Genomic DNA, 26,427 nt, shown 5'->3' with positions numbered 1-26,427 from the left:
GTATTAGAATCCAGGGTCCTTTAACCTGTTCTTCGTGCTATGTTTACACCTTAATTGGGGAGGGTCAAGTAAAGAGGGGGTTCCTGATCACCAAAATTGAGAGTGATGTACCAGGACCTTGACTCATGCAGGTGGCCCACTGTCCAGCCAGCCAGAGGATAGGGCCTGCCCTGCTGACGGCACAGGCAGGGAGATACCACTCTGGGGAGTGGGACCTCATCCCAGCAGATGCCATATCTATGGGATCACCTGGTTTGGGCAGCACAGCCCAGGGCTTCCACGCTGACAAATCTCACTAGCTGCAGCCCATCGGCCACACTGGGAGACTCTGCTTTCCACCAATAAGATAGAGTTTGGGGGCCACCTGGGTGGCTCAGTCGGTTAAGCCTACCACAACTCTTCCGTGGAAGCCGGATACACAGAACTGATTAACAAGAAGTGGCCGTGACAGGGCAAGGGGAGTGGGGAGCCCATCTGCTCAGCTCTCCGTTTTCCTCCTCCTGGCCCCAGTTACTCCCTAAAATGCCATTTCCAGAGAGCACAGGGAGCAAGCCCAACTCAGAAAAACCAAAAATAATTATGGTGTGGAGGAAAGGTGAATATTTTCCTTTGTAAATTGGGCCAAATAGAACACATGAGCAGTCCTGCTTACCTTCGCACTTGCGAACAATGGCCCATAAAATCATGAGAAGATTCAGCGAGGCAGAAGTCAGCAGCCACATTCATCGTCTTCATCGTCCTCACCTACACCTAAATGAGAGTTAACCATACGCCAGGGCAGAGCAATGCACATATATTCTATCAATGACACCAATAGTGAAGCCATGGTTCCACGACTGCTATTACATTTTAAAGAACTTGCCTGAGGTCCCCTAGCCAGCGGGTGACAAGGGCCAGGAAGCAAGCCCAGGTCTCCCGGACTTCCTCCTTACATGTATGTTGTAACCGCTGGGTTCCAAGAGCTACTCGGATATAGTTTTTGTGTTTCCCATATTTTTTATTGTATTAACCACTTTCATAATAAGGTTATTTTGAGACCAAAAAAGGATAGAAAGCAAGGAGCATGGATTCCTTAATTCTAGGAGAAGCTAGCAAGGTAGGGATTCCCTAAGTGGCTCATCTGGCCTGGAATCATCTATCCATCCTTCTTCAGCTTCTCTGTACTCACCAGAAACATTAGAAAAGCTTCTCAGTCTTGATACACGGAGCACCATTCTCTTACTTCACTGACAACGTGGGAGATAGAAGCAGGAAGTATACGGGAATTAAAATTCCCAATCTACCAAAACAGACCATTTCTAAAACCAATAAATCAACCAACAATAGTACATGCATATGACTTATGAACATTGAGGAAAACATTAGCAGAAACAGATAAAATAATTTTAAATTCTTCTCTGGGGAAGCAATAACGGGGGAGGCCAACTGCTAGAGCCTAAGAGATTGTTGCATTTTTATAAGCATCTAGCACTACGTGGCTTTTCAAGTCAACTGCCAATATTTCTCTGATTTGTCAAAGTTACAAAATGAAAGTAATAAAACCTACCCTCCTAGTGGTCTCCTTTAGCTTAATGCACTCAGGGAGGAACTCAGAGAAAATGTGGATTGATGTGCTTATGGAGCCATGCGAAGATAGGAGGTACCTGGCCCCTTGGGAAAAGCACTGGCTGTTGAATCAGACGGCTGGGTTCCGATCTTGACCTTGGTGCCTCCATGCTGTGTGACCTTGGGCAAGGCACATTAACTCCCTGAGCCTCTCTACCCCAGAGAGGCAGGTATCCAGACCCCATATAAGCAACAAGAGGATTGAAGGATTTTGATCCCAACCCAGTGATACAAACCAACCTCACAGTGAGGCTGCAAGGCATGGGGACCTGAGAGGTCTGGGCCAGGTGAGCGACAGCCATGGAAAGATGGGACCCCAGATAAAAGATAAAGGTTTCTCACCCATGAACCAGGCACTGAACCTAAACCCAGGTCTCCAGACTTGAGCTGAAATTTCCTCCTCCACACACTGTTCCGTGGAGTAGATTTAGGGTTCTGTGACCTCAGAAGGGAAGTGACTGTCCCAAGTGTCAGCCTGCATCACTCTGAGTGAGGTTCACCCACACTGTGAGCCCATCCAACCTTGGCATAGGCCCTCTTGGACAAAATCTTCAATTCTTTCCAATAAAAAAAATTTTTTTTTAATCACCAAATTACTTAGCCTTAGTATCAAGCATTTGACCCAAAAGAGAAACCTCCAGCCCTTTAGGGCAGGGTCCAATTCATCACTATGTGAAGCTTTGTCACAAGTTTGGTCACAGCTGTTATTTTAGGAAAAGCAGACCTAGGCTTCCAAGAACATGCCCAGCAGAAGCTCCAAGCACTTTAAAGAGCTCACAGTTTCTGTTCACAGCCCAGGGGGAGCCTGACAACTACCAGTTGTCAAGGGTCCCTTGGCCTCCCCCGTGTCCTGGAATCAGGGCCAGCACTGGTTTGGGGGTAAGAGAGACCTGGCAGGTCCATGCTCTCCTGGGACTGCCATAGGATACCTTTCTCCCCTCTCCACTTCCTGTGCCTTAAAACACACAGGCTCCATTCAGACAGCACTATTCTTGCCAGTTTGTCATGGCATGAGATGGTAGAAAGATGCCCTGTAAAGCAGCCCTGGGCAGAGAGAGAGAACACAGAATTCCAGATGGAGTTCAAAGTATACCCATCGGTACTGGAGTACAAGTGGGGCCATAGTCTGAATTCTCCCCAAAGGCCCCAAGCACACAGCCCATTCTCTGCATAGACAGAATGTAGGGGTGAACTCACAGATCTGCAGATTCATTCCCCCCCAAAATAAAGTTTATTCTTCAGCACTTCAAACTTGGCAAGAGTTAATTGCAATGTCAAGTCATACAATGATTAAATTCAGAAAAGATTTCTGGTTCAGAGAAAAACCAGAGACCAGCTTTGATTCCATCAGCACATGGTAAGGGACCCAAGTGGGAGAGGCAGCAGAGGGAGGGTTAAGGGGAATACTTAGCCAGTGATTAAATGTCATTTTCCTTGAGTCAAGCGATTCTCATTTTATTCAAGTGTCCTGGAAAATGATGATGAACTTTTTTTTTCCATTTTGGGGAATTCTTTTTTGGCCAATGAATAACTCTCAATCATCTGCTTTTAAAAGTATTGTGCAATTTCTAAGGAACGATTTTTTTTTTAAAAAATCAGGCTGACACTGCCAACTCCTGCTGGTTGGGGTTTTCTGAATCACCTACAGAAAGACGGCTGCTCTGTGGAGAGCCTGTCTGGGACACTGGCCTGTATATCCTGTGCCCCAAAGCATCTGTTTCCTCAAAGATGTAGCCAGGGGGCTCAGCGTATGAGGCCAGGCACCTGCCCATATCCTTGGGAGTAAAGCTGATGCTGTATGTGGTCTGGCCCTCCACGGGGATATTTCCTTGGGGGCCGGCCCAGGGAGGCTTACAGCTTTTGGTATTAATGGGTGGGTGGGGCACATAATGGGCCCGAGTTGTGGTCAGACAATCCAAGGGCTCAGTGGGAATGTTCAGCTGGGGAACAGGCTTGACTACCTCCGGGCGCATGCCAGGCCACTGCTTATAGTCATCCTTGGTAGTAGTGGAGCCTTCAAAGCGGCCACACTTCTTGACTGAGAGCACTGGTCGGCACGACTGAGCTGGGGCACCCTTAGGGTATGTGTAATGGGCCTGCACTGTGGTCAGAAAGTCCATCTTTTCTTCAGGAGGAACATAGGTGACAGGAACTTTGGAGGCCATCTGGGGTGTTGGCCAAGCTTGGTACTTATCTCGAAACTCAGTGGTGTTAGAGAAAGGCATGTCTAAACCACAGGGCCTGGTCGCAGGTTTCAAGCTCTTGGCTGGCTCTCCCCTTAGGCCCCGGTAGGATTCCTTGTGGGTGGTAAGGCTTTCAAAGGGGATTTCACAGGGTCTGAACTTCTCTGCTTCGTACACAAAGCGCTTCTCCATTGGGTGGGCCACGTAGCTCATCTTGTAGTTAGTCAGATCTTCCAGGGGGATGTTACAGAGCTTGGGCATGGCCAGAGGCTTACAACTCAAGGTGTTCACTCGGCTCTTTACAGAATAGTCATCCTGGTGTGTAGTTCTACTATCAAACCGGGTCGATACTGGCTGGTAGTGGTGTTCTGGACGCAGGAGCTCTCGTCTTGGTTGGTTCCATGGTAAGTAATCAGCTGAAAATAAAACAGTAGTGGTGACTACTTATCGATCAAGTCCACTTAACCTGCATGTATTCTAAGGGGCCTCAAAGCCTTAAACCGGTCTCCAACGAGATGGTCCTTGCGACAAGAGAAGAAGAGAGCAGATCTCTTCTACTACCTCAACCAAGGGTTTAATATTTCAACTTTACAGTATTTGGAAGTTACTACGCAGAACAGATGAATTGACAGGAGTCTCATCATAAACCATGCTACATGCAATACTACATAACAATGCTACTACATATATATGTATGTACATATATATGCTACTACTACATACATATACTACATAACAATGCTACTACATAACAATGCTACATGCAGGGATTTTAGAGGGTCCACAGCTGTGGGGGGATCTAGAATTTGATTCCAGCTGAGGAGTGCACTGGCGTACCTTGATCCAAGAATGGTTCTATTTCTCTATGGGGAAGGGGCCCTCTCTGAATCAGCACAGAGTGGAAAGATATGCATGGGGTAGTGAGATAGGGGATTCACAGCCCACCACTGGTGGGCCACCAGCCAGACCAAGCAGACCTCCCTTTAACCCACACATTTAATCCACATAAATCAAATATGCTGCCCCAAGGGAATAAAGGCATTGTATTGGCTGGAGACAGAACAGCAGCTGCCACATGCATAGAGTTTATCATGTGATAGGCAATATTCTAAATACTTTCTATATTAACTCTTTTAATCTTCAGACAGTCCTAATCAGATGGGTGCTTTCAATATGCCTATTTTATAAATGCAGAAACAGAGGCACAGAGAACTTAGGGAACTTGCCCAAGGTCACTTGTCTAAAAGTGAAAAAGCATGGCTGCAAACCCAGATCCAGAATCCATGCTCTGGACCCACTCCACTACCTGGTTCTGACAATCGAGAAACACTGACTATGCACCAGTTAACTGCACTCAGGGATTTCCATGCATGACCTTGTTTCATCTTACACTCACTCTTTGTATGGGTATAATTACCTCTGTTTTACAGATTTCCAAGAGCAGGACTCAGAGTGGCTAAGAAACTTTTCTAAAAGTCACATGGCTAGGGAATTAAGAGTTGGAATTTATAAACATTGTTAAAATGTCTATACTGCCTAGAGCAATCTATACTTTTAATGCCATTCTGATCAAAATTCCACCAGTATTTTTCAAAGAGCTGGAGCAAATAATCCTAAAATTTGTATGGAATCAGAAGAGCCCCCGAATTCCTAAGGAAATGTTGAAAAACAAAAAGAAAACTGGTGGCATCACGTTACCTGATTTCAAGGTTTACTACAAAGCTGTGATCACCAAGACAGCATGGTACTGGCATAAAAACAGACACATAGACCAGTGGAACAGAGTGGAGAGCCCAGATATGGACCCTCAACTCTTTGGTCAAATAATCTTCCACAAAACAGGAAAAATATATACAATGGAAAAAAGACAGTCTCTTCAATAAATGGTCCTGGGAAAACTGGACAGCTATATGTAGAAGAATGAAACTCGACCATTCTCTTACACCGTACACAAAGATAAACTCAAAATGGATAAAAGACCTCAACGTGAGACAGGAATCCATCAGAATCCTAGAGGAGAACATAGGCAGTAACCTCTTCGATATCAGCCACAGCAACTTCTTTCAAGATATGTCTCCAAGGAGAGATAGTTGAGGGAAACTGGAAAGGGAGATGAACCATGAGAGACTATGGACTCTGAAAAACAACCAGAGGGTTTTGAAGGGGCGGGGGGGGGGGGGGGAGTGGGAGGTTGAGGAACCAGGTGGTGGGTAATAGGGAGGGCACGTACTGCATGGAGCACTGGGTGTGATGCCAAAACAATGAACACTGTTATGCTGTAAATAAACAAATAAACGAATTTAAAAAAAAAAAGATATGTCTCCAAAGGCAAAGGAAACAAAAGCAAAAATGAACTTTTGGGACTTCATCAAGATCAAAAGCTTCTGCACAGCAAAGGAAACAGTCAACAAAACAAAAAGGCAACCCACAGAATGGGAGAAGATATTTGCAAATGACAGTACAGACAAAAGGTTGATATCTAGGATCTATAAAGAACTCCTCAAACTCAACACACACAAAACAGATAATCATATCAAAAAATGGGCAGAAGATATGAACAGACACTTCTCCAATGAAGACATACAAATGGCTTTCAGACACATGAAAAAATGCTCATCATCACTAGCCATCAGGGAGATTCAAATTAAAACCACACTGAGATATCACCTGACACCAGTTAGAATGGCCAAAATTAGCAAGACAGGAAACAACATGTGTTGGAGAAGTTGTGGATAAAGGGGAACCCTCTTACACTATTGGTGGGAATGCAAGTTGGTGCAGCCACTTTGGAGAAGAGTTTGGAGATTCCTCAAGAAATTAAAAATAGAGTTTCCCTATGACCCTGCAATTGCACTGCTGGGTATTTACCCCAAAGATACAGATGTAGGGAAAAGAAGAGCCATCTGTACCCCAATGTTTATAGCAGCAATGGCCACGGTCGCCAAACTGTGGAAAGAACCAAGATGCCCTTCAATGGACGAATGGATAAGGAAGATGTGGTCCATATACACGATGGAGTATTATGCCTCCATCAGAAAGGATGAATACCCAACTTTTGTAGCAACATGGACGGGACTGGAAGAGATTATGCTGAGCAAAATAAGTCAAGCAGAGAGAGTCAAGTATCATATGGTTTCACTTATTTGTGGAGCATAACAAAGAACACGGAGGACATAGGGAGATGGAGAGGAGAAGGGAGTTGAGGGAAATTGGAAGGGGAGGTGAACCATGAGAGACTATGGACTCTGAAAAACAACCAGAGGGTTTTGAAGGGGGGGGGTGTTAAGGAACCAGGTGGTGGGTAATAGGGAGGGCACGTATTGCATGGAGCACTGGGTGTGGTGCAAAAACCATGAGTACTGTTATGCTGAAAATAAATAAATTAATTTTTAAAAAAGAGTTGGAATTTAAACGATAGTTGACTCCAAAGTCATGTTCTTCCTACAGCCTCTATTATGGCTAGGAGCACAATATATCTAGAGAGAATGAAGGTTAAAGGAAAATGAAAAATAATCAGGGAATATTTGCAGAAGAAGGAGAATTTCAGAATATTTGAAGAATGAAAAGCATAGGCCAACCATATCTAGGGGATATCAGTCTCAAGAGGAACCTTTGCTGTGGGACTGGCATGGCCACGATAATGAGAGGACTGCACCAAAGAAAATCTGCCCTAAAGGTGGCCTCCATGCATCCTGAGGAGCAAGTTTTGTCCTCAAATCACACTATAGGATGCTTTTAAAGTAACTTCACCATACAAATCCTAGGGGCAGCTTTGACACTAAAAATCTGAATGAGAAGAATAGGGCAGCAAACCATACCATTCAAACACCTTGATAGTGCTTCCACTCTTGTCATAATACTGGGCTCCCACCCAAGTCCTACATTGCCTCCACTGTGTCCATCAACTATCAAATCTAAAGTAACCAGTATGAAATCCTAGTGAACCCTCTGAATCCACAGGGAATTCTCCTGCTTACAGCTTTACAAAGAGTTAGGAACAAAAGCAGCTTCTGAGGAGTCTTGGTTATGCAGGGCCAAACCAGGGGAGTCCATAGGCACACTTCTTAAAAACATTTTTACTGAAATATAATCTGTATAACACAAAATGCACCATCTTACACTTTTAAATTATGGAATGCTGTTTACAGAGTTGTGCAACCATCACCAAAACCCAGTTACAGAACAATTCTACCATAAAAATATTGATCAAGCCCATCTGCAATTAATCTTTACTCCCACTACCAGTCAACCATTCTATCTGCTCTTGGTCTCTATAGATGTGCCTTTTCTGAACATTTTATATAAACTAAATTGGACAGTGTATAGTGTTTTGCATTTGGCTTTTTTTTTTCATGGAACATACTTGAGATCCATCCCTGTTGCAGCATGTATCAGTTTACTCCTTTTACTACTGAATAGTAGTACACTATCCATTCATTGACTGATGAATATTTGGGTTGTTTCTACTTGTTGGCTATTAGGAAAATTTCTGCTATAAACATTCATGGTCTTTGTGTGGGTATATATTTCATTTCTCTTAGGTGGATACTAAGAGCAGAATGGCTAGGTTATATGGTAAATCTACGTATAGCTTTTTAAGATAGTGCAAACTTTCCAAAGTGGATGAACCATTTTACCTTCTCACCAGCAAGTTGTGAAAGTTCTAATTCCTCCACATCTTCACCAACATTTGTTTTTAAATTATAGACACTATAGTTGGTGCTTAGTAGTATGCCACCGCAGTTTACTTTACATTTCCCCCAATAACTCATGATGGCAATAAAAAGAAACACAGAGTTAAACAAAAGGAGCAGACACAGGAATATTCCCAAATGATAGAGCGAGATAAAACCACAAAAAAAAAAAAAAGAGCTGAACAAAATGGAGATAAGCCATATGCTAGATGGAGAATTCAAAGTAGAAGTCATAAAGACATTCACTGGACCCTAGAGAAGAGTCTGCAGTGAGAACGTCAACAAAGAGACAGAAAATATTAAAAAAAGGACCAGTCAAACTGAATATATAACTGAAATTAAAAATACACCACACAGGAATCAATAGCAGATTAGAGATACAGATTAGAGATACAGAAGAATGAATCAATAATCTGGAAGACAGAATAATGAAAGCAATTAAGACAAGCATCAAAGAGAAAAGAAAATATCTAAAAATGAGGATAGGTTAAGGGACATCTGCAACATCACCAAACATAAAAACATTTACACTACAGAGGTCCCAGGAGAAGGAGAGACATATGGGGACAGAAAACCTATTTGAAGAAATTCCTAATCTAGGAAATGAAAGAGACATCCAAGGTCCAGGAGGCACAGAGAGCCCCTAACAAGATGAACCCAAGGACATCCACACCTAGACATATAATAATTTAAGTTACAAAGATTAAGGATAAAGAGAGAATCTTAAAGGCAGGAGGAGAAAACATTACATACAAAGGAAACACCATAAGGTTGTGAGCTGTTTTTTAGCAGAAAGTCTGCAGGCTAGAGTGGCATGATATATTCAAGGTACTGAAAGGAAAAAAAAAAAAAAAAACCTACAACCAAGAACACTCTACCCAGCAAGGCTCTCATTTGGAACTGGAAGAGAGAAAGGATTTCCCAAATGGAAGTTTAGAGTTCGTCATCACTAAACTAGCCTTATAAGAAATGTTGAAGTGACTTCTTTAAATGGAAAGAAACTGCCACAACTAGAAGAAAATATGAAAGGACAATATTTCACAAGTAAGAGAAAACATACAGTAAAAGTAGTAATCACTTACGATGTCAGTACGGAGGTTAAAACACAAAAGTAGTAATACCAGTTATATCTATAAAAAGTAGTCAAGGAATACACAAAAAGAAGTAAAATACGACATCAGGTACACAAAATGTAGATGGGGAGGAAAAATTCATGCTTTTAGAATGTATTTAAACTTAAGCAATCACCAACTTAAAATAGACCTATTGACTGCCATACACATAGGAGATTGTATGTGACCCAATGGTAACCATAAACCAAAAACTTGTAATACACAAAAAATAAAGAGAAAGGAATCCAAGTATAGCATTAAAGAAAGAAAGCCATCAAACCACCAAGGAAGAGAACAAACTACAAGGAAAGAAGAAAGGAACAGAGAAAAACTAAAAGCAACAACAACAACCAGAAAACAATTAATGAAATGGCAATAATTAGAGTCCAGGACCACCAGACAGATTTGCAAGTGAATTCCACAGTTTAAGAAGATTAATACCTATTTTCCTCTAAACTATTCCAAGAAAGAACAGAAGAGGAAGGAAAGCTTCCAAATGCATTCTATGAGGCATTACCCTGATACCAAAACCAGACAAAGACACTATGAAAAAAGAGAACTACAGGCCAATATCCCTGATGAACATAGGGATGTTGAGGACAACAAAATATTAGCAACCACATTCAAAAATACATTAAAAGGATCATTCACCATGATCAACTGGGATGTATTCCAAGGATGCAGGGATGATTCAATATTCATAAATCACTCAACAGAAGCGCAACATCAACAAAAAGAATAAAAACGATATAATCCTCTCAAGAGATGTAAAAAAAAAAAAGCATTCAACAAAATTCAATATCCCTTCACAATTTAAATATCTCAACAAAATGGGTTTAGAGGGAACATATTTCAACATAATTAAAGCTATATATGAAAAACCCATAGTTAACATCCTCACTGATGAAAAACTGAGAGCTTTTCTTCTAAGATCAGGAACAAGACAAGGATGTCCATTCTTTCCACTTTGATTCAACATACTGCAAGCCCAAGCCCCAGCAATCAGACAAGAGAAAAAATAAAAGTTATCTAAATTAGCAAGAAAGAAGTTGTCACTATTTGCAGATGACATAATACTATACCTAGAAAACCCTGAAGATTCCAAACTACTAGAATAGATGAATTCAGTAAAGTTGTAGAATACAAAATTAATACACAGAAATCAGTTGTGCTTCTATACAGTAATAAGAAAATAGCAAAAAGGGGTGCATGGGTCATTCAGTTATGTGTCTGCCTTTGGTTCAGGTCATGATCCCAGGGACCCTGGATCTAGCCCTGCACTGGGCTCTGTGCTCAGCAGATAGTCTGCTTCTCTCTCTCTCACCCTCTGCCCCTCCGCACCACTCATTCTCTCTCTTTCAAAAAAATAAATAAAATATTTTTTAAGTAGAAAAAAAAACAATTTTATTTACAAGTGTGCCAAAAAGAATACAATACCTAGGAAAAAACTTAACTAAGGAAGAAAAAGACCTGTACTCTGAAAACTATAAAACCCTGATGAAAGAATTAATGACACAAATGGAAATATATTCCATGAACTGAAGAATTAATATCATTAAGATGTCCATATTACCCAAAGCAATCTACAGATTCAGTGCAATTCCTATCAAAATACCAATAGCATTTTTCACGGAACTAGAATAACAATTTGTAGACAACTACAATACAAACCCAAAGAGCCAAACCAATCTTGAGAAGGAATAGAGATGTCCCAATCCCAGATTTGAAGATATACTACACAGCTATAGTAATCGAAACAGTATGGTACTGGCACAAAAATAGACTTACAGATCAATGGACAGAATTCAGACAGAAATAGACATATACATATATGATCAATTAATCTATGACAAAGGAAGCAAGAATATGCAATGGGAAAAAGACACTCTCCTCAATAAATGCTGCTGGAAAAAACAGGATAGCTACATGCAAAAGAATGAAACTGGACCACTTTCTTAAACCATATATAAAAATAAATCAAAATAGATTAAGGGCCAGAATGTGACACCTCAAACCATAAAACTTCCAAAATATAGCCAGTAACCACTTGGACAAATTTAGGATGATTTTTCTGGATCTGTCTCCTCAGGCAAAGGAAACAAAATTTTAAAAAACTATGGGGAGGGGGTTGGGCGCCTGGGTGGCTCAGTCAGTTAACCATCTGCCTTAGGCTCGGGTCATGATCCCAGAGTCCTGGGATTGAACCCTGCATCAGACTCCCTGCTCAGTCAAGAGCCTGCTTCTCCCTCTCCCTCTGCCTGCCACTCTGCCTACTTGTGCTCTATCAAATAAAACCTTTAAAAAAAGAAAAACTATTGGGACTACCTCAAACTAAAAAGCTTTTGTACAGCAAAGGAAGCCATCAATAAGAGGAAAAGGTGACATACTGATTGGGAGAAGATATTTGCAAATCATATATCTGATAAGGGGCTACTATCCAAAATATATAAAGAACTCCTACAACTCAATAAACTCAATAGCAAAAGAAAAAAAAAACTCAATTTAAAAAACGGGCAGAGGATCTTAATAGACAGTTTTCCAAAGAAGACGTTTAGATGGCCAACCGATACATGAAAAGTTGCTCAACATCATTAACCTTTAGGGAAATGCAAATTAAAACCAAAATAAAATATTACCTCAAACCAGTCAGAATGGCTAGTTTCAAAAATACAAGAAAAAACAAATGTTTGGTGAGGATATAGAGAAAAGGAAGGCCTCATACACTGTTGGTGGGAACTAAGTCAAGTGGTACAGCCACTGTGAAAAACAGTACGAAGTTCCTCAAAAATTTTATATACAAATAGCATATGATCCAATAATTCCACTACTGGATACTTGCCCAAAGAAAATAAAAACACTGGGACACTTGGGTGGCTCAGTATGTTAAGCATCTGGCTTCAGCTCGGGTCATGATCCTAGGGTCCTGGGATTGAGCCCACATCAGGATCTCTGCTCAGCAGGGAACCTGCTTCTCCCTCTCCCTCCCTGCTCCCTCTGCTTGTGCTCTGTCAAATGAATAAATAAAATCTTAAAAAAAAAAAAGAAAAAAAAGAAAAACACGAATTTTGAAAAGTATGAGTTCATATGTTTGTTGCAGCATTACTTACCATAGCCAAGATATGGAAGCAACCCAAGTGTCCACTTACAGATGAATGGATAAAGATGTGGTATTTATACACAATGGAGTACTACCCATAAAAAGTATGACATTTTTCCATACATGACAAAATGGATAACCTAGAGGATATTACACTAAGTGAAATAAGTCAGAGAGAGAAAGACCAATACCATATGATTTTGCTTGTATATGGAAACTAAAAAACAAAATGAACAGCAAAACCAGACTCTAAAATTCAGAGAACTGGTGGTTGTCAAAAGGGTAGTGGGAGTTGGGCAAAATGGGTGAAGGAGATAAGAAATACAAACTTCTGGTTCTAAGTCACAGGGATGAAAAGTATAGCATAGGGACTATAGTCCATAATGTTGTAATATACTTACCATGATGAGCATTTTATAACATATATAATTGATTATAAATTTATTATATGTCAACTGTATACTTCAATTGATATTTTTCAAATTTTAACAGTAACAAACAATGTTGAATACCTCTGTATGTGCTTATTAGCCATTCATATGTCCTTTTTGGTAAAATGTCTTCTCAAGTCATTTGCCCATTTTTTAAATTGTTTATCATCTTACTATTGACTTATGAGTTATCTGCACATTCCAGATACAAGTTTTATACCAGATAAGTGATTTGTAACTATTTTTTCCCATTTATCAGTTATGGTCTCGTTTTCTTAATGATGTCTTTTGAAGCACACAGAAGTTTTAAATTTTTATAAGATGAAATTTTTTTCCTATGTCTTGGTCTAAAAGATTTATAGTTTTACATCTTACATCTAGGTCTCTGATCTTTTCTGATTTTTGAGTATGATGTAAGGTAAAGACCTAAGTTCATCTTTTTGCATACAGATCTTCAATTTTTCCAGCATCATTTGTCAAAATGACAAAATTTTAGCCATTCTGGTTTATTTCAATTTAATATATAAAATTCAGGATCAGCTTGCCAATTTCTGGGGAAAAAAAGCAGTCTATTGGGACTTTGATAGAAATGGCATTGAATCTTTACATCAATTGGGGAGCAACTCTAGCTTACTAGCATTGTATCTTCTAACCCGTGTACATGGATTATCTCACCATCTATTTACATATTTCTCTCAGCACTGTTTTTGAAGTTCAGTGTACAAGTCTTTTTTTTTTTTTTAGATTTTATTTATTTATTTACAGACAGAAATCACAAGTTGGCAGAGAGGCGGGGGGGGGGGGGAAGCAGGCTCCCTGCTGAGCAGAGAGCCCGATATGGGGCTCGATCCCAGGACCCTGAGACCAGGACCTGAGCCGAAGGCAGAGGCTTTAACCCACTGAGCCACCCAGGCACCCCAAGTGTACAAGTCTTAAAGGTCTTTCTCAAAAAATTATCCCAAATATTTTATTAATTTTGAAGCTAGTGAGAAGAACTTTTTCTTAATTTCATTTTCCAATTGTCAATGTTAATATATAGAAATACATTATATATACTTGGCCAAATTTATGTATTCATTTTAGTGGTTCTTTGTGAATCCCTTAGGATTATCTGCATACATGGGGCGCCTGAGTGGCTCAGTGGGTTAAAGCCTCTGCCTTCGGCTCAGGTCATGATCCCAGGGTCCTGGGATCGAGCCCCGCATCAGGCTCTCTGCTCAGCAGGGAGCCTGCTTCCTCCTCTCTTTCTCTCTCTCTCTCTGCCTACTTGCGATCTCGCTCTGTCAAATAAATAAATAAAATCTTAAAAAAAAAAAAAGGATTATCTGCATACAGGATTATGTTGTCTGAGAATAAGAGAGTTTTGTGTCTTCCTAATTTAGACACATTTGTTTATTCTTCTTGCACTATATACTGGCTATAACCTCCAGAACAATGTTCAATGGAAGGGGTAGGAGCAGACATCTAGACTGGTTCCCAATCTTAGGGCACAAAGCATTCAGTCTTTCTGCATTATGTGATATTAGCTATAGGGTTCTCTGTGGATACTCTTTAGCAGGCTGAAGAAGTTCCCTTCTAATGCTAGGTTGTTGACAGCTTTATGATTATCAGATATTGTCAAATGTCTTCTCTGTGTCTCTAATCATGTGGTTTTGTCTTTTACTTTACTAATGTGCTATATTAATTTATTTCTCATTTACTTTCTTATTTCTGAATGCAAACAACCTTGCATTCCTGGTACAATCCTTACAGTTTTATGATTATTGGTTGTTTTTTAAAATAGAAAAAAGTAGACATTACCTACATAACTACCTTTATCAATGCACTTTATTTCCTTGTTGGATTTGTATTACTGTTTAGTATTAATCCAGTCCAAAGGACTTCGTTTTTATTTCCTATAAGGCAAGTTAGCTAGTCTTTATCTTGAAATGTCCTTATTTTCTCTTAACATGATCTTTTGCCAGTTATAGGATCCTTGGTTGACAGATTTTTCAGTACTTTGACTAGGTCATCTTTCTGCCTTCAGTCCTCCATTGTTTCTTATGAAAACTTAGTAACAGTCATTTCCCTGTATGTGGTAAGTTTTGGGTTTTGTTTTTTTTTTTTCCTCTTTTGCTTCTTTGCAAATCTTTGCCTTTGGCTTCCAACAGTTTAAGTATTATGTGACTAAGTATGGATCTCTGTTTATTCAATTAGGACTATGCTTCTTGGATATGTAGATTAATATTTCTTCTGCCTTTTTCTTCTTCCAGGGTTCCCATCATGAGTATGTTGTACAGTTAATGATATCCCACTCTGAGTTTCTATTTTTCTTCCTTTTTTCCTATTCTTCAGATTGGATAGTATTTATTGATTTATCCCCATTTTCACTGATTCTTCCTTCTGCCAATTCAAATCTACATTTAAGACACTGTAATTAGGGGCGCCTGGGTGGCTCAGTGGTTTAAGCCTCTGCCTTCGGCTCAGGTCATGATCTTAGGGTCCTGGGATCGAGCCCCGCATCAGGCTCTCTGCTCAGTGGGGAGCCTGTTTCTCCCTCTCTCTCTGCCTGCCTCTCTGCCTACTTGTGACCTCTCTCTCTCTCTGTCAAATAAATAAATAAAATATTTTTTTAAAAAAGACACTGTAATTATTTTGTTATTGTCATTTCAATTCCAATGTTTTAATTTTTATGGATTCCTTTTATTGGTATTCTCTGATAAGAAGCCATTATAATATCTTTATTTCTTCAAACACGATTTCCTGGGGTGCCTGGGTGGCTCAGTCAGTTAAGTGTCAACTTTTTTTTTGTTTTTAATATTTTACTTATTTATTTGAGAGAGAGAAAGAGCATGAGCAGGGGGAGGAGCAGAGCAAGAGGAAGAAGCAGACTCCCCACTGAGTAGGGAGCAATGCAGGGCTCAATCCCTGGACTCTGGGATCATGCCCCAAGCTGAAGGCAGATGCTTGTTTAATTGACCAAGCCACCCAGGCATCCCTAAGCATCTAACTCTAGATTTCAGATCAGGTCTGGATCTCAGGGTTGCGAGATCAAGCCCCACAGTAGGCTCTGTGCCTACTTAAGATTCTCTCTCCCTTCCTTCTGCCCCCCAACCCCAACCCCACCCCTCCACTCAGTCTCGCACAGGCGTGCACGTGCTCTCTTTCTAAAAAAAAAAAAAAGAAGAAGAAATAAAAATAAATCATGTTTCCTGTTCTTCTTTGGACATATTTATAATAAGTACTTTGAAATAGTCTGCCAGGTCTAATATCTAGGCCTCTTCAGACATAGTTTTTGTTTGTTTTAAATATTTTATTTATTTATTAGACAGAGATCACAAGTAGACAGAGAGGCAGGAAAAGAGAGGGGGGGAAGCAGACTCGCGGCTCAACAGAGAGCCTGATACGGGGCTCGATCCCAGGACCCTGGGATCATGACCTTAGCCGAAGGCAGAGGCTTCACCCACTGAGCCACCCAGGTGCCCCCAGATGTAGTTTTTATTTACTGCTTTTTTCCCCCTGAATTACATTTCTCTGTTCCTTTTTATACCTTATACTTTTTTGCTAAGAACTCAGCATTTCAGATAATATGCTATAACAACTCCTAATGCCAACTCTACTGCAAGCTGTTTTTGCTGTTTAGTGACTTGCCTACAGTAATTCTATGGAGTCTTTTGTCCCCAGCAGAGTGTAGCCACTGATGTTTTGCTTAGTTTCTTCTTCTAATTGTTTTTAAGCTAAGATTCCTTAAAGTCACCCTGTGTGAGCATTGTTTAGTAATTAGCCAATGATTATCGAAAGTTGTGCTTAAACACCTTATGCCAGTAAGTCTTTCAACCCTTTGCTAATGAATCTGTGTGTGGGTTAGGGAAGACAGTCAAAGATCAGACCATTTACAACTCTGCCTTGGCTATTCATTTCTTCTGGAATTGCTTGTATCTCCTCTCTACCTGGACCAGGCATCATCTTCATCCAGGGAAGATGAGTACATCACTAGGCGCTGTCTCTTCTCTCTCTTAAGCCTGTGTATTGCCTTGCCCATATGCAGTCTTCTAGACCATAAGGCACATGTATGAGCTTATTAAGGCCTTTCCTATTCTCTGGATCTCCTTATTAGATTTCCGGCTGCTCTGCTGCTTACCCTAACTAATTCCACAACCCCCAACTAGCTACAGAAGTTGTCCTCACTGAGTTTTTTTGAAACTTCTGGGTATGTACTCTACTCCAAGTCAAGTTAGCCCCAACTGGCAGAAGACCTTCTGGGTTTCAGAGCCCAGCCTACCCTGGGCAGAACCACCACACAGATTAAACCTGGAAAGAGGGGTGATGGAAGAACCGCCAGGATAAAAAACCACAAACTCAGGACACCTGGGTGGCTCAGTTGGTTGGACAACTGCCTTCGGCTCAGGTCATGATCCCGGAGTTCCCGGATCAAGTCCCACATCAGGCTCCCAGCTCCACGGGGAGTCTGCTTCTCCCTCTGACCTTCTCCTTGCTCATGCTCTCTCTCAACTAAATAAATAAAATCTTAAAAAAAAAAAAAAACTCACACAAACTCCCACTTTTTATAATGATGGTTTAGCAGTTTTTCTTGGATAAATGCTTCTCAACTTCTTGTGTGCCTTTAGTTGATTTCCAGAGCCCTAACATGGTTGGTTTTTATTGTTTTGTCCAGTTTTATTGTTGCTTTTTAGGAAGAGGATTTACTGAGCTCCTCACTCCAACCCTCCAGAAGTCTGGACATCCCACCCCCAGCCATACTCTTAAGTTTATTTTAGGCCAACAATACTACCAACTCTTTCTTTTAAATTTGCCTCATTTTAATTGAAAATCTAATCTTTCTCTGAGAGCCATTAATGGCTCTATCAGCATCTTGAAAGCATTAGGGGCCTTGGAGGGAACCATCTTGCTGAATATAAACCACATGTTTCCCTTTCAGACTTCAGGCCCCACTCAAATGGGGGCATCTACCTGTAGATGCCTACACACTGCCTCAAGGTGTGTGGGGGTGGGGAGAACAGAGTTTTTCTGGCCCTCTTCTGTGATGGATGAAGTGTTAAGAAAACAGGTTCCTAGGCTGCAAGCTGCCTCATGTGATTTCTGATACCCAACAATACAGTCGAAACCACATTATTATCCAACCTCTAACTTCCTCCACCCAACATGTATTACAAAAAAGCCTTCATAGGACCCTGAAAAACCTCAGAATTCCACATGACAAACTATATACATGCCTGAAAAGCCATCAGTAAAGCCCTTCAGGGCCCGGGTGTCATGTGGGTAATTGGCAAGAATCTCTTTAGAAGGGATTCCATTCAATAATATGTCTTTAAGGGGGAAAAAAAATACCTTAGCTAAACCTAAAGCTGAGCATCAAGTAATTACACTTTCAATCTTCCCAATTGCACAGTGTTTTGAAAACGTCAAAATTACAACCAAATGCTGCTGGAGCATATTTAATGGTGGTTTTTTGGACCCCGCTAAAGGTGCTGGCCATAATAGAAGAAAAAAAAGTTTGCATATTTTTCCTGTAGAGCTGTAGTACATGGAACACAGACATAACATAGATGGCACCCGTTGATGCCAATAGATGATAAATACATATATTTAATGACCTTGGACTTTGGTTTTGTTCTTCTCCTTTGGGAGAAGAATCAATATATGTCCATAAAACTATGAAGGATGCTATGGAAAAGACATCCTGGGGCACCTGGGTGGCTCAGTGGGTTGGGCCTCTGCCTTCAGCTCAGATCATGATCTCAGGGTCCTGGGATCAAGTCCCACATTGGGCTCCCTGCTGAGGTAATTGGCAAGAGGGCTTCCCCCTCTCTCTCTGTCTGCCTCTCTGCCTACTTATGATCTCTGTCAAATAAATAAATAAACCTTTAAAAAATAAAAAAAAGGACTTCCTAAGGAAGCAAATGTCCACAAGAGACAAACAAGTCATGGAAAGGTGATACACCAAGTGATGAGGCAAGGGTGTAGCCCCCTCATTCATGCACGAGGCTTTGCAGCGGAGAGTAACTGTCCTGCTTCACTCCTGCTCTAAGCCAGGATCCACAGAATAATGGACTGGGTGGGGATTTGAATAAATCTAAGTCCAGACTGTGTCGCCTGGAGCCTTATAAACAACAGTCCAGACTATTCATTCATTGATTTCCTCACTAAAAAATAGAAATTTGTTGTGCCACTGCCTGACTAAATGATGAAAATACACGTTGGGCAGTTAAGGCCCACTTTTGGAAGACACTACATCATAGGGAAGTAATGCAACAAATAAACCATTTCTCACTCCCAGGCCTCTCTCTGCCCCTAGGGCAAAAGGGGAAGGGGGAATTGAGCTGAGCAGGCAATTGTACTGAAGAGTCTCTAACACCAAGATTCTTAAATCAAGGGGGCCCCTAAGGAGCATGTGAAGGAATGGAGAGTTTGCAGATTGGACATACCCTACCAGAATCCCTACTCCTTCTCCCATCAGTGATAAGGGCTCACTCTAGTTTTGTGCCTTCTCCTTACCTTTTTACGGTCCATGGCACCCCTTTTCTTGCCTTCTGTAAGCACTAGATGGAAAGGGAGATGGAGGAGTCTTGCCGAAGCCAGAATGCTACCCCACCATGCACCTGGTTGTCATGACTCCTTTGTACAGCATCTACTACAGTGCCTGCTTTATTGCTGGCAAAGAAAAAGATCCCTGCCATCTTAGAGATTAAGGCCTGGCCAAGAAGGCAAATGCTAAGCAAAACAAAACAAAACAAAACAAAATTACACGTTGAATGACAAAACAGAGGATTGCAAGGCTCTCTCAGGGCATCTGATAAGATGTAGATAGTCTGGTATGGGGGAAGGTCTAGAAAGGCTGCAAAGGGTGTGATATTTCTGCTGTTCATTGAAGGATGAGTGCTAGACAAGGGAAGGGTAGAGGGCTCTATACAGAGGAAGTAACACGTGCAACAGGCCCTGAGAAGAAAAGAAATGCAGGAAAGGAACTGAAAGAAGGTCCTGTGGCCAGAGCAGAGGGGCACTGGTGGGGAGGCACCAAAATCTGCAAGGTACCAGAGGAGATGGTAAAGATTTGGGACTTCATCCTAGGGACCAAAGTATTTGAGAAGTTTCAACAGAGAAGAGGTCAGATCATACCGCCATTTTTAAAAGCTCTCCCTGGTTCTTTTCTGTGGAAAATGGATAAAAGCAGGTAAGATTGGAGACATGCTCTGGTATATACCCAAGTGTAGACATGGAGAAGGCAGGATGTGGGCTTTGCTGGCAGGAAGCAACAGGAGGACAGGACAGGGAGTAAAAGAGGGCTGCAATGATATACCAGAGAATGCACCAGAAAATAGGCTACACAGGGCACAAACACAGGAGGGACTGATGGGGACATGGAAGGTTAAGGCACCAGTGCAGAGGAGATCCCAATGAGGCCAAAACTCTCCTGGTAGAAATAGTTAAGAGAGCAAGCTAGGAGCCCTGGATGTTGGGGTGCATAAAGGAGGAGGCATTTCAGGGTATCACCATGTCCAAAATGCAGCCTGGCAGAAGGTGAGAGTGGAGAGAATGATACTAAAGATGAGGTGGCAAGATGACAAGAGTCCAGGTTCTTAGGAAGAAGCAGAGAAGCTCAGCCATGCATGATGCCTTTGAAATGATAGACGTAGAACCCCTAGAAGGGCTTCTGGAGGATTCCTACATCCCCACAAGACCCCCGCCACCGCTCGCCTAAATGTCTCAATTGACTAAATAAAATTGTCTAAGAGCACAGTTATTTAGGGACCCACAAAGATGTTACATGAACAGTCGAACATCTATTCCTGGGGCAACCGTGTGCCCACATGCATCACAAGCAGAAGAGTTAGGGATTACGAACTGGCCTCCATCTCCACGGTCTCAGCCTGTGGCTTGTGCACCACAGAGTGACCGCCACACCATGTTCACTGTCCTTACCACTCCACATCCCAGCTCTCCTACAGGACTGTTAAGTTAGAGCAGGTCATGATGCTTGCTTCACAGCTGCTGACACCATGCCTGGGATGAAACAGATGCTCAATAAACAATGAATCAGGGGCACCTGGGTGGCTCAGTCAGTTTCAGCTCAGGTCGTGATCTCATGAGTCGTGAGAGGGAGCCCTGAGTCAGAGATTCTCTCCCTCTGTCCCTCCCCACCCCCCTCTCTTAAAAAATACATAAATTTTAAAAAAAAATGAATCCATCCCTTTTATATGAAGTACAAAACGAGTAAAATTAATTTATGATGTTAAAAGTCAGTATAACGGTTCTATCCTAGGTAGGATCAATGTTCTATTTCTTGATCTGGGCACTGTTTACAGGAATGTGTTTACTCCAGAATCATTGGTCTGGGGGCACCTGGGTGGCTCAGTCATTAATCATCTACTTTTTGGCTCAGGTCATGGTCCCAAGGTCCTGGGATCAAGCCCCAAGTAGGGCTTCCAGCTCGGCAGGAAGCCTGCTTCTCCCTCTCCCACTCCCCCTGCTTGTGTTCCCTCTCTCACTGACTCTCTGTCAAATAAATAAATAAAATCTTTAAAAAAAATAAAAGATGGGCGCCTGGGTGGCTCAGTGGGTTAAGCCACTGCCTTCGGCTCAGGTCATGATCTCGGGGTCCTGGGATAGAGTCCCGCATCGGGCTCTCCGCTCAGCAGGGAGCCTGCTTCCCTCTCTCTCTCTCTGCCTGCCTCTCTATCTACGTGTGATCTCTCTCTGTCAAATAAATAAATAAAATCTTTAAAAAAAATAAAAGATTTTATTTATTTATTTGACAGACAGAGATCACACGTAGACAGAGAGGCAGGTGGGGGCAGGGGTGGTAAGCAGGCTCCCTGCTGTGCAAAGAGCCTGATGTGGGGCTCGATCCCAGAACCCTGAGATCATGACCTGAGCCGAAGGCAGAGGCTTAACCCACTGAGCCACTCAGGTGCCCCACCTTTTTAAAAAGATTTTATTTATTTGACAGATCGAGATCACAAGTAGGCAGAGAGGCAGGCAGAGAGAGAGGGGAAGAAAAATAAAATCTTTTAAAAAAAAATCATTGGTCTGTATAATTAAGATTTGTACATTTTTCTGTGTATACATTAGGTTTCCATATTTTTTTAAATGGATGAATGAATCAATCACTCAATCAGCAATGGAACCTAACAAACTTGAACACTTCCTCAGTGTAAAATTCTAATAGCAAGTTATGGCAGGAGTGGGCACATCTTTTCTATAAAAGACCAGATATTAAATGTCTTAGGCCTTATAGGTCATACAGTTTCTATCACAAACACTCAGATTCACTGCTATAGCACGGAAGTAGCCACAGATAATGCATAAACAAATGAGTGTGGCCACGTTCCAACAAAATATACTGATGAATGCCAAGGTTTGAACATCATGTAATTTTCACATTTCCTAAAATAATAGTCTGATTTGTTTTAATCATTCAAAAATTTAAAAGTCACTCTTGGCTCTCCAGATCTACAAAAATAGGCTGCGGACCAGATTTGGCCTACAGGATATAATTCCCCCGAACCCTGCACTCCAAGGGTGTACCTGTAAAACCCACTTCCTGGCTTACCTACAGATTCAGCCTATCCTTCCCCAACCTGCCCCTCCAGCACTCTCCCACCTTTGTAAGTAGGCAGACACTCCATCTTGTCACCACATGGGTATTTACTGTCCCGAGGCTTGATGGGGTCCATCCGGCAGACAGGGTAGGGGTTATAATCTTGTTTATACGTTGTGAGTAGATCCATGTTCTCTTCACTTGGGACGAACTGGTCGGGCTGGTAAAGCTTCACTGGTAATACTTTGTGAGGCCCAAAATCTCTCCTAAAAGGAAAATAAGCATACGGCATTGACCCAGGAGAAGGCTCCTAAGGGTTTCCATTTACCCAACTCTACAAATGTTTGCTGCGAAGTCATCTGCTGCTCTATCCCCCTAACTGCTCTTCCTCCTCTGTTTCCCACTTTCACAGAAGGTACCACCAGTCCCTTCTCACCAAGTCGGACACCTAGACACCATCCTGGACCTAGACACCATCCTGGACCTGCCCTATCACAGCTCCAGATAATCACTCACCAAGTGCAGCCCCCCTCCATCTCATTGGTGTGTCTTTCCCCTTGTTCAGACCCTGACCACTTCTCACTTGGATCACGTGACAGTTTACCACCTGGACCTTCTGTCAGATTTCTCTGCTGCATTTCCCACCACTTCTACGTCAATCCCCACAGTGTGGCCAGAATAAACTCTCTGAAATGAGATCACAAAAGGGGATCATTTCACTCCCCACCTGAAAAATCTCCCAGGTAAAACCGGACTTTCTCTAGCATGATATATAAGCTTTCCTGGACCTGCCTCGGCCTTCCTCCCCAGCCTCATCTCCCACCTCCACCCTGGGCCACGCTCCACTCCAACCACACTGAACCACTCAAGAGACCTCTTGTCTATGCCTGCCCTCTCCACCTTCTTTCCCACCAGTCACTTGACTGGGGAGCTAATTTGTATTTTTCAGGTACCACCACTTCCTCTTCTGTGCTAATAATAGCTTTTCCTGCTGATACTGATCTCCTTCCTCTACTTAACCCTACAGAAAACCTAGAGGGCAGAAAAGCACGATAAATGGGGACATGGAGTCTTTCATTTATTTCTCAGCTCTCTGGCATCAGTGCTCCCATTATCTCAGGGAGTATGAAAAACAATAGGTCAGAACAAGCATGATAGTTTTCAATGAGGCAGGAAGCACTCCCTTCCCAGAACATCCTTCAGTTACAGCAATGCCAAGATGCTAACTGCACCATCACCAGGAATGATCCTGGCCAAACCAGGGCTCAGCTGGGGCTTTCACTGCCTGCCAGGGCAGTCTTGACTCCCCACTGCTCAAGGCAAACTATTTTAAGCAAACATTTCCCCCCAAGGGCTGCTGATTTATACAACAGCCTGTTTTTTGCTTGGAACCCATTTATCCAACTGGACAAGTAGAAGGGAGGTTTTCCCTGGTGGTGCTTGCCAAAACAACCTCGCCAAGGGAAGGGGGAGGTTTCCGGACAGGAAAACATCAGGCCCAAACACCAATAAAACCTACTTCCCGGCCAAAATCTGGAGCAGCATTACTGAGCCATGCTTGAATAACAAAGGTAACACGCTCCACTATAACCTGTCTTGCATGAATTATACACATGGTTGTGAATAAACACAAATTGGGGCCTGAAAGCACTTGGTGGGGTGGGAGGAGGGAGTTAGGAAGCAGGAGAATTGGTCTCTCTAGGGCTCTAAGGGGAAAATGGGAGATGCTTCACTTGAACTCCCAGTACCTCCCTCTGTGTAGATTTAAAAATCTATCTCAGCAGCCATTACAGGGTCTTCCACTTGGGCTCCCTTCCCAAGGGCCCCATGTTGGCAAAGAGCAAGAGGAAGCTGAGCAACCTGACGCATCTGGAAGCTGACTCTGTATAAACTCGGGCTTATGGAGGGAACAGGCTAAACAAGAAGCCAAGGGTCAGTTCCACATTTCTACTCTTTTCAGTGTACAAGTACCTCATGCTGGTGTCGGTTTAATACTTAGCCAACTGCAGCAGGGAACGGAAAGTATGGCCCTAGGCTGCAGAGCTGCAAAATGGCCTTCATCAGACTGTGTGCTGCCAAAGAGGAGGTGAGCTCGCCTCACTCCAAAAAAGGGGTGGTGACGGCCTGAGGTCCCACATGCCCGTTTAAACCCATGTTCGTTGATGGCAACCCAAGGGTTCAGCCCCCTTCATTTCCAAGAAGGAGTAGCAAGATATAACTAGGGCAAGCAAAGAAGAACAGAGCTGAATGGAGCACTCCCCATGGAACATCCCCCATAGAGCATTCCCAACCCCAAAGCAGCAAGGAGCTGCTTTCCAGTCACTTTCTGTGACCCTTCGCACAGAAACATCCTCTTCTGCTGTCGTAATTTTAGCGAGTGAACCAACTTCCCCCTCCAAGAGCCTGGGAGAACCTTCCTTCAAGGGCCACAAAGCTCAAAGACAATTAAAACGTGCTTAATTTTCCTGCTGTTTCCACAGGAAAAGAGCAGATAAATGAGAACGAAACTCACCAGCTCATGGGCTATCCTGAAACTGGTTATTCAAAGACAAAAACTGATACAGCAAAATCCTTGCTTATCATATTTAGGGAGTGAAAAAGTTAACTGAATCTCCTTCTCTGGTACAAAATTCAATTTTCTTTGTGAAAGTACACCCATGTTTGTATTTACTGATCAGCAATAACAAAGCAAAGGATCTTTGCAGTAGTTGGAGGTGGAGGAGTGATCTACTTCTGAAGAGTTGTAAAGTTTTAAGTTTAAAGTGTATTTCATTTATACCACTTCAAAAAGTATTACTGGGGCTGAAGAGTGAATTTGATCAAGATTGGGTGTTACATGTAACTGAGGAATTATTGAACACTACGTCTGAAACTAATAATTTACTATATGCTGGCTAATTGAATTTAAATTTTTAAAAAAGACTGAATTTGATCAGAATATATGTGTTTCCTCATTATGTTTTTATGTTGAGAACATTCACTGAAATCTACCATTAACCACAACATAATTACACGTCCCCAATCTCACATAATCTTACAGCTTTTAAGGTCGTGTAAGAGAAAAGAATTTTATCCTTCCCAGAAATTGCTCAAATTTAGTAGTTGTTTTTTTTTTTTTTAAAGAACATACCCCCTTCTTCCTGTGTTACATTCCCTACCTAGTGCCTGCACTCCCTGTGACTATGAACCAAGACAAAAATTGCTCAAAGATGTTAAGTCTCTTTTAGGTCCATAGCCATAAAAGTTATATGGTATGGAAGGCCAAGAGTTAAACTCCAAGTTAAGCAAAGGTTAAAGTGGCCCTCCTGGGAAAGTCCTAACAACTTGACTTCCAATCATTAGACAAAGCTAAAAAAAGATGTTTGACCAGAGACTGAGAAAAGAAGAAATAACATAAGGGCCAACAAGGGTCCTGGAAGTGGGAAATAGAGGTTTTCAATGTGATGAAGGACCATGTAATTATTTTTTTTTAACTTACTGATGTTTATCCCCCAAAACTTCAGTACTTGTTAGTGTGTCCAATTAATCCATCAATTAAATAGAATCTATTTTAAAAAGAGTTGCTCCTCTTGCCCAAAGCCAATCTCTTCACCCTTATCCTAATTTGCCTGCTTCTCAGGAACCTGTCCATACAGCTCTATACAGAAGAATGAAACTCAACCAGTCTCTTAAACCATACACAAAGATAAACTCAAAATGGATGAAAGACATCAACATGAAACAGGGATCCATCAAAAACTTAGAGGAGAACATAGGCAGGAACCTCT

The 26,427-nt window shown here is 41.9% G+C and overlaps 1 protein-coding gene across 1 annotated transcript in view; it reads right to left on the bottom strand.

The window, feature by feature from the left end:
• Positions 1-3,200: 3,200 nt before the first annotated feature.
• Positions 3,201-26,427, bottom strand: part of SAXO1 (stabilizer of axonemal microtubules 1) — a 79,490-nt gene continuing 56,263 nt past the window's right edge. The window contains exons 4-5 of the mRNA XM_046021846.1: positions 22,724-22,926; positions 3,201-4,204 (exon numbers count right to left, since the gene is read on the bottom strand). Of these exons, the coding sequence (XP_045877802.1) occupies positions 3,201-4,204; positions 22,724-22,926 (1,207 nt within the window). The remainder of the gene's footprint in view (positions 4,205-22,723; positions 22,927-26,427) is intronic.

This window comes from Meles meles, chromosome 11, assembly GCF_922984935.1.
Source record: "Meles meles chromosome 11, mMelMel3.1 paternal haplotype, whole genome shotgun sequence".
NCBI classification, from domain to species: Eukaryota; Metazoa; Chordata; class Mammalia; order Carnivora; family Mustelidae; genus Meles; species Meles meles.
The sequence above is the reverse complement of the archived record's forward strand: the minus strand, read 5'-3'. Positions and strand labels throughout refer to the sequence as shown.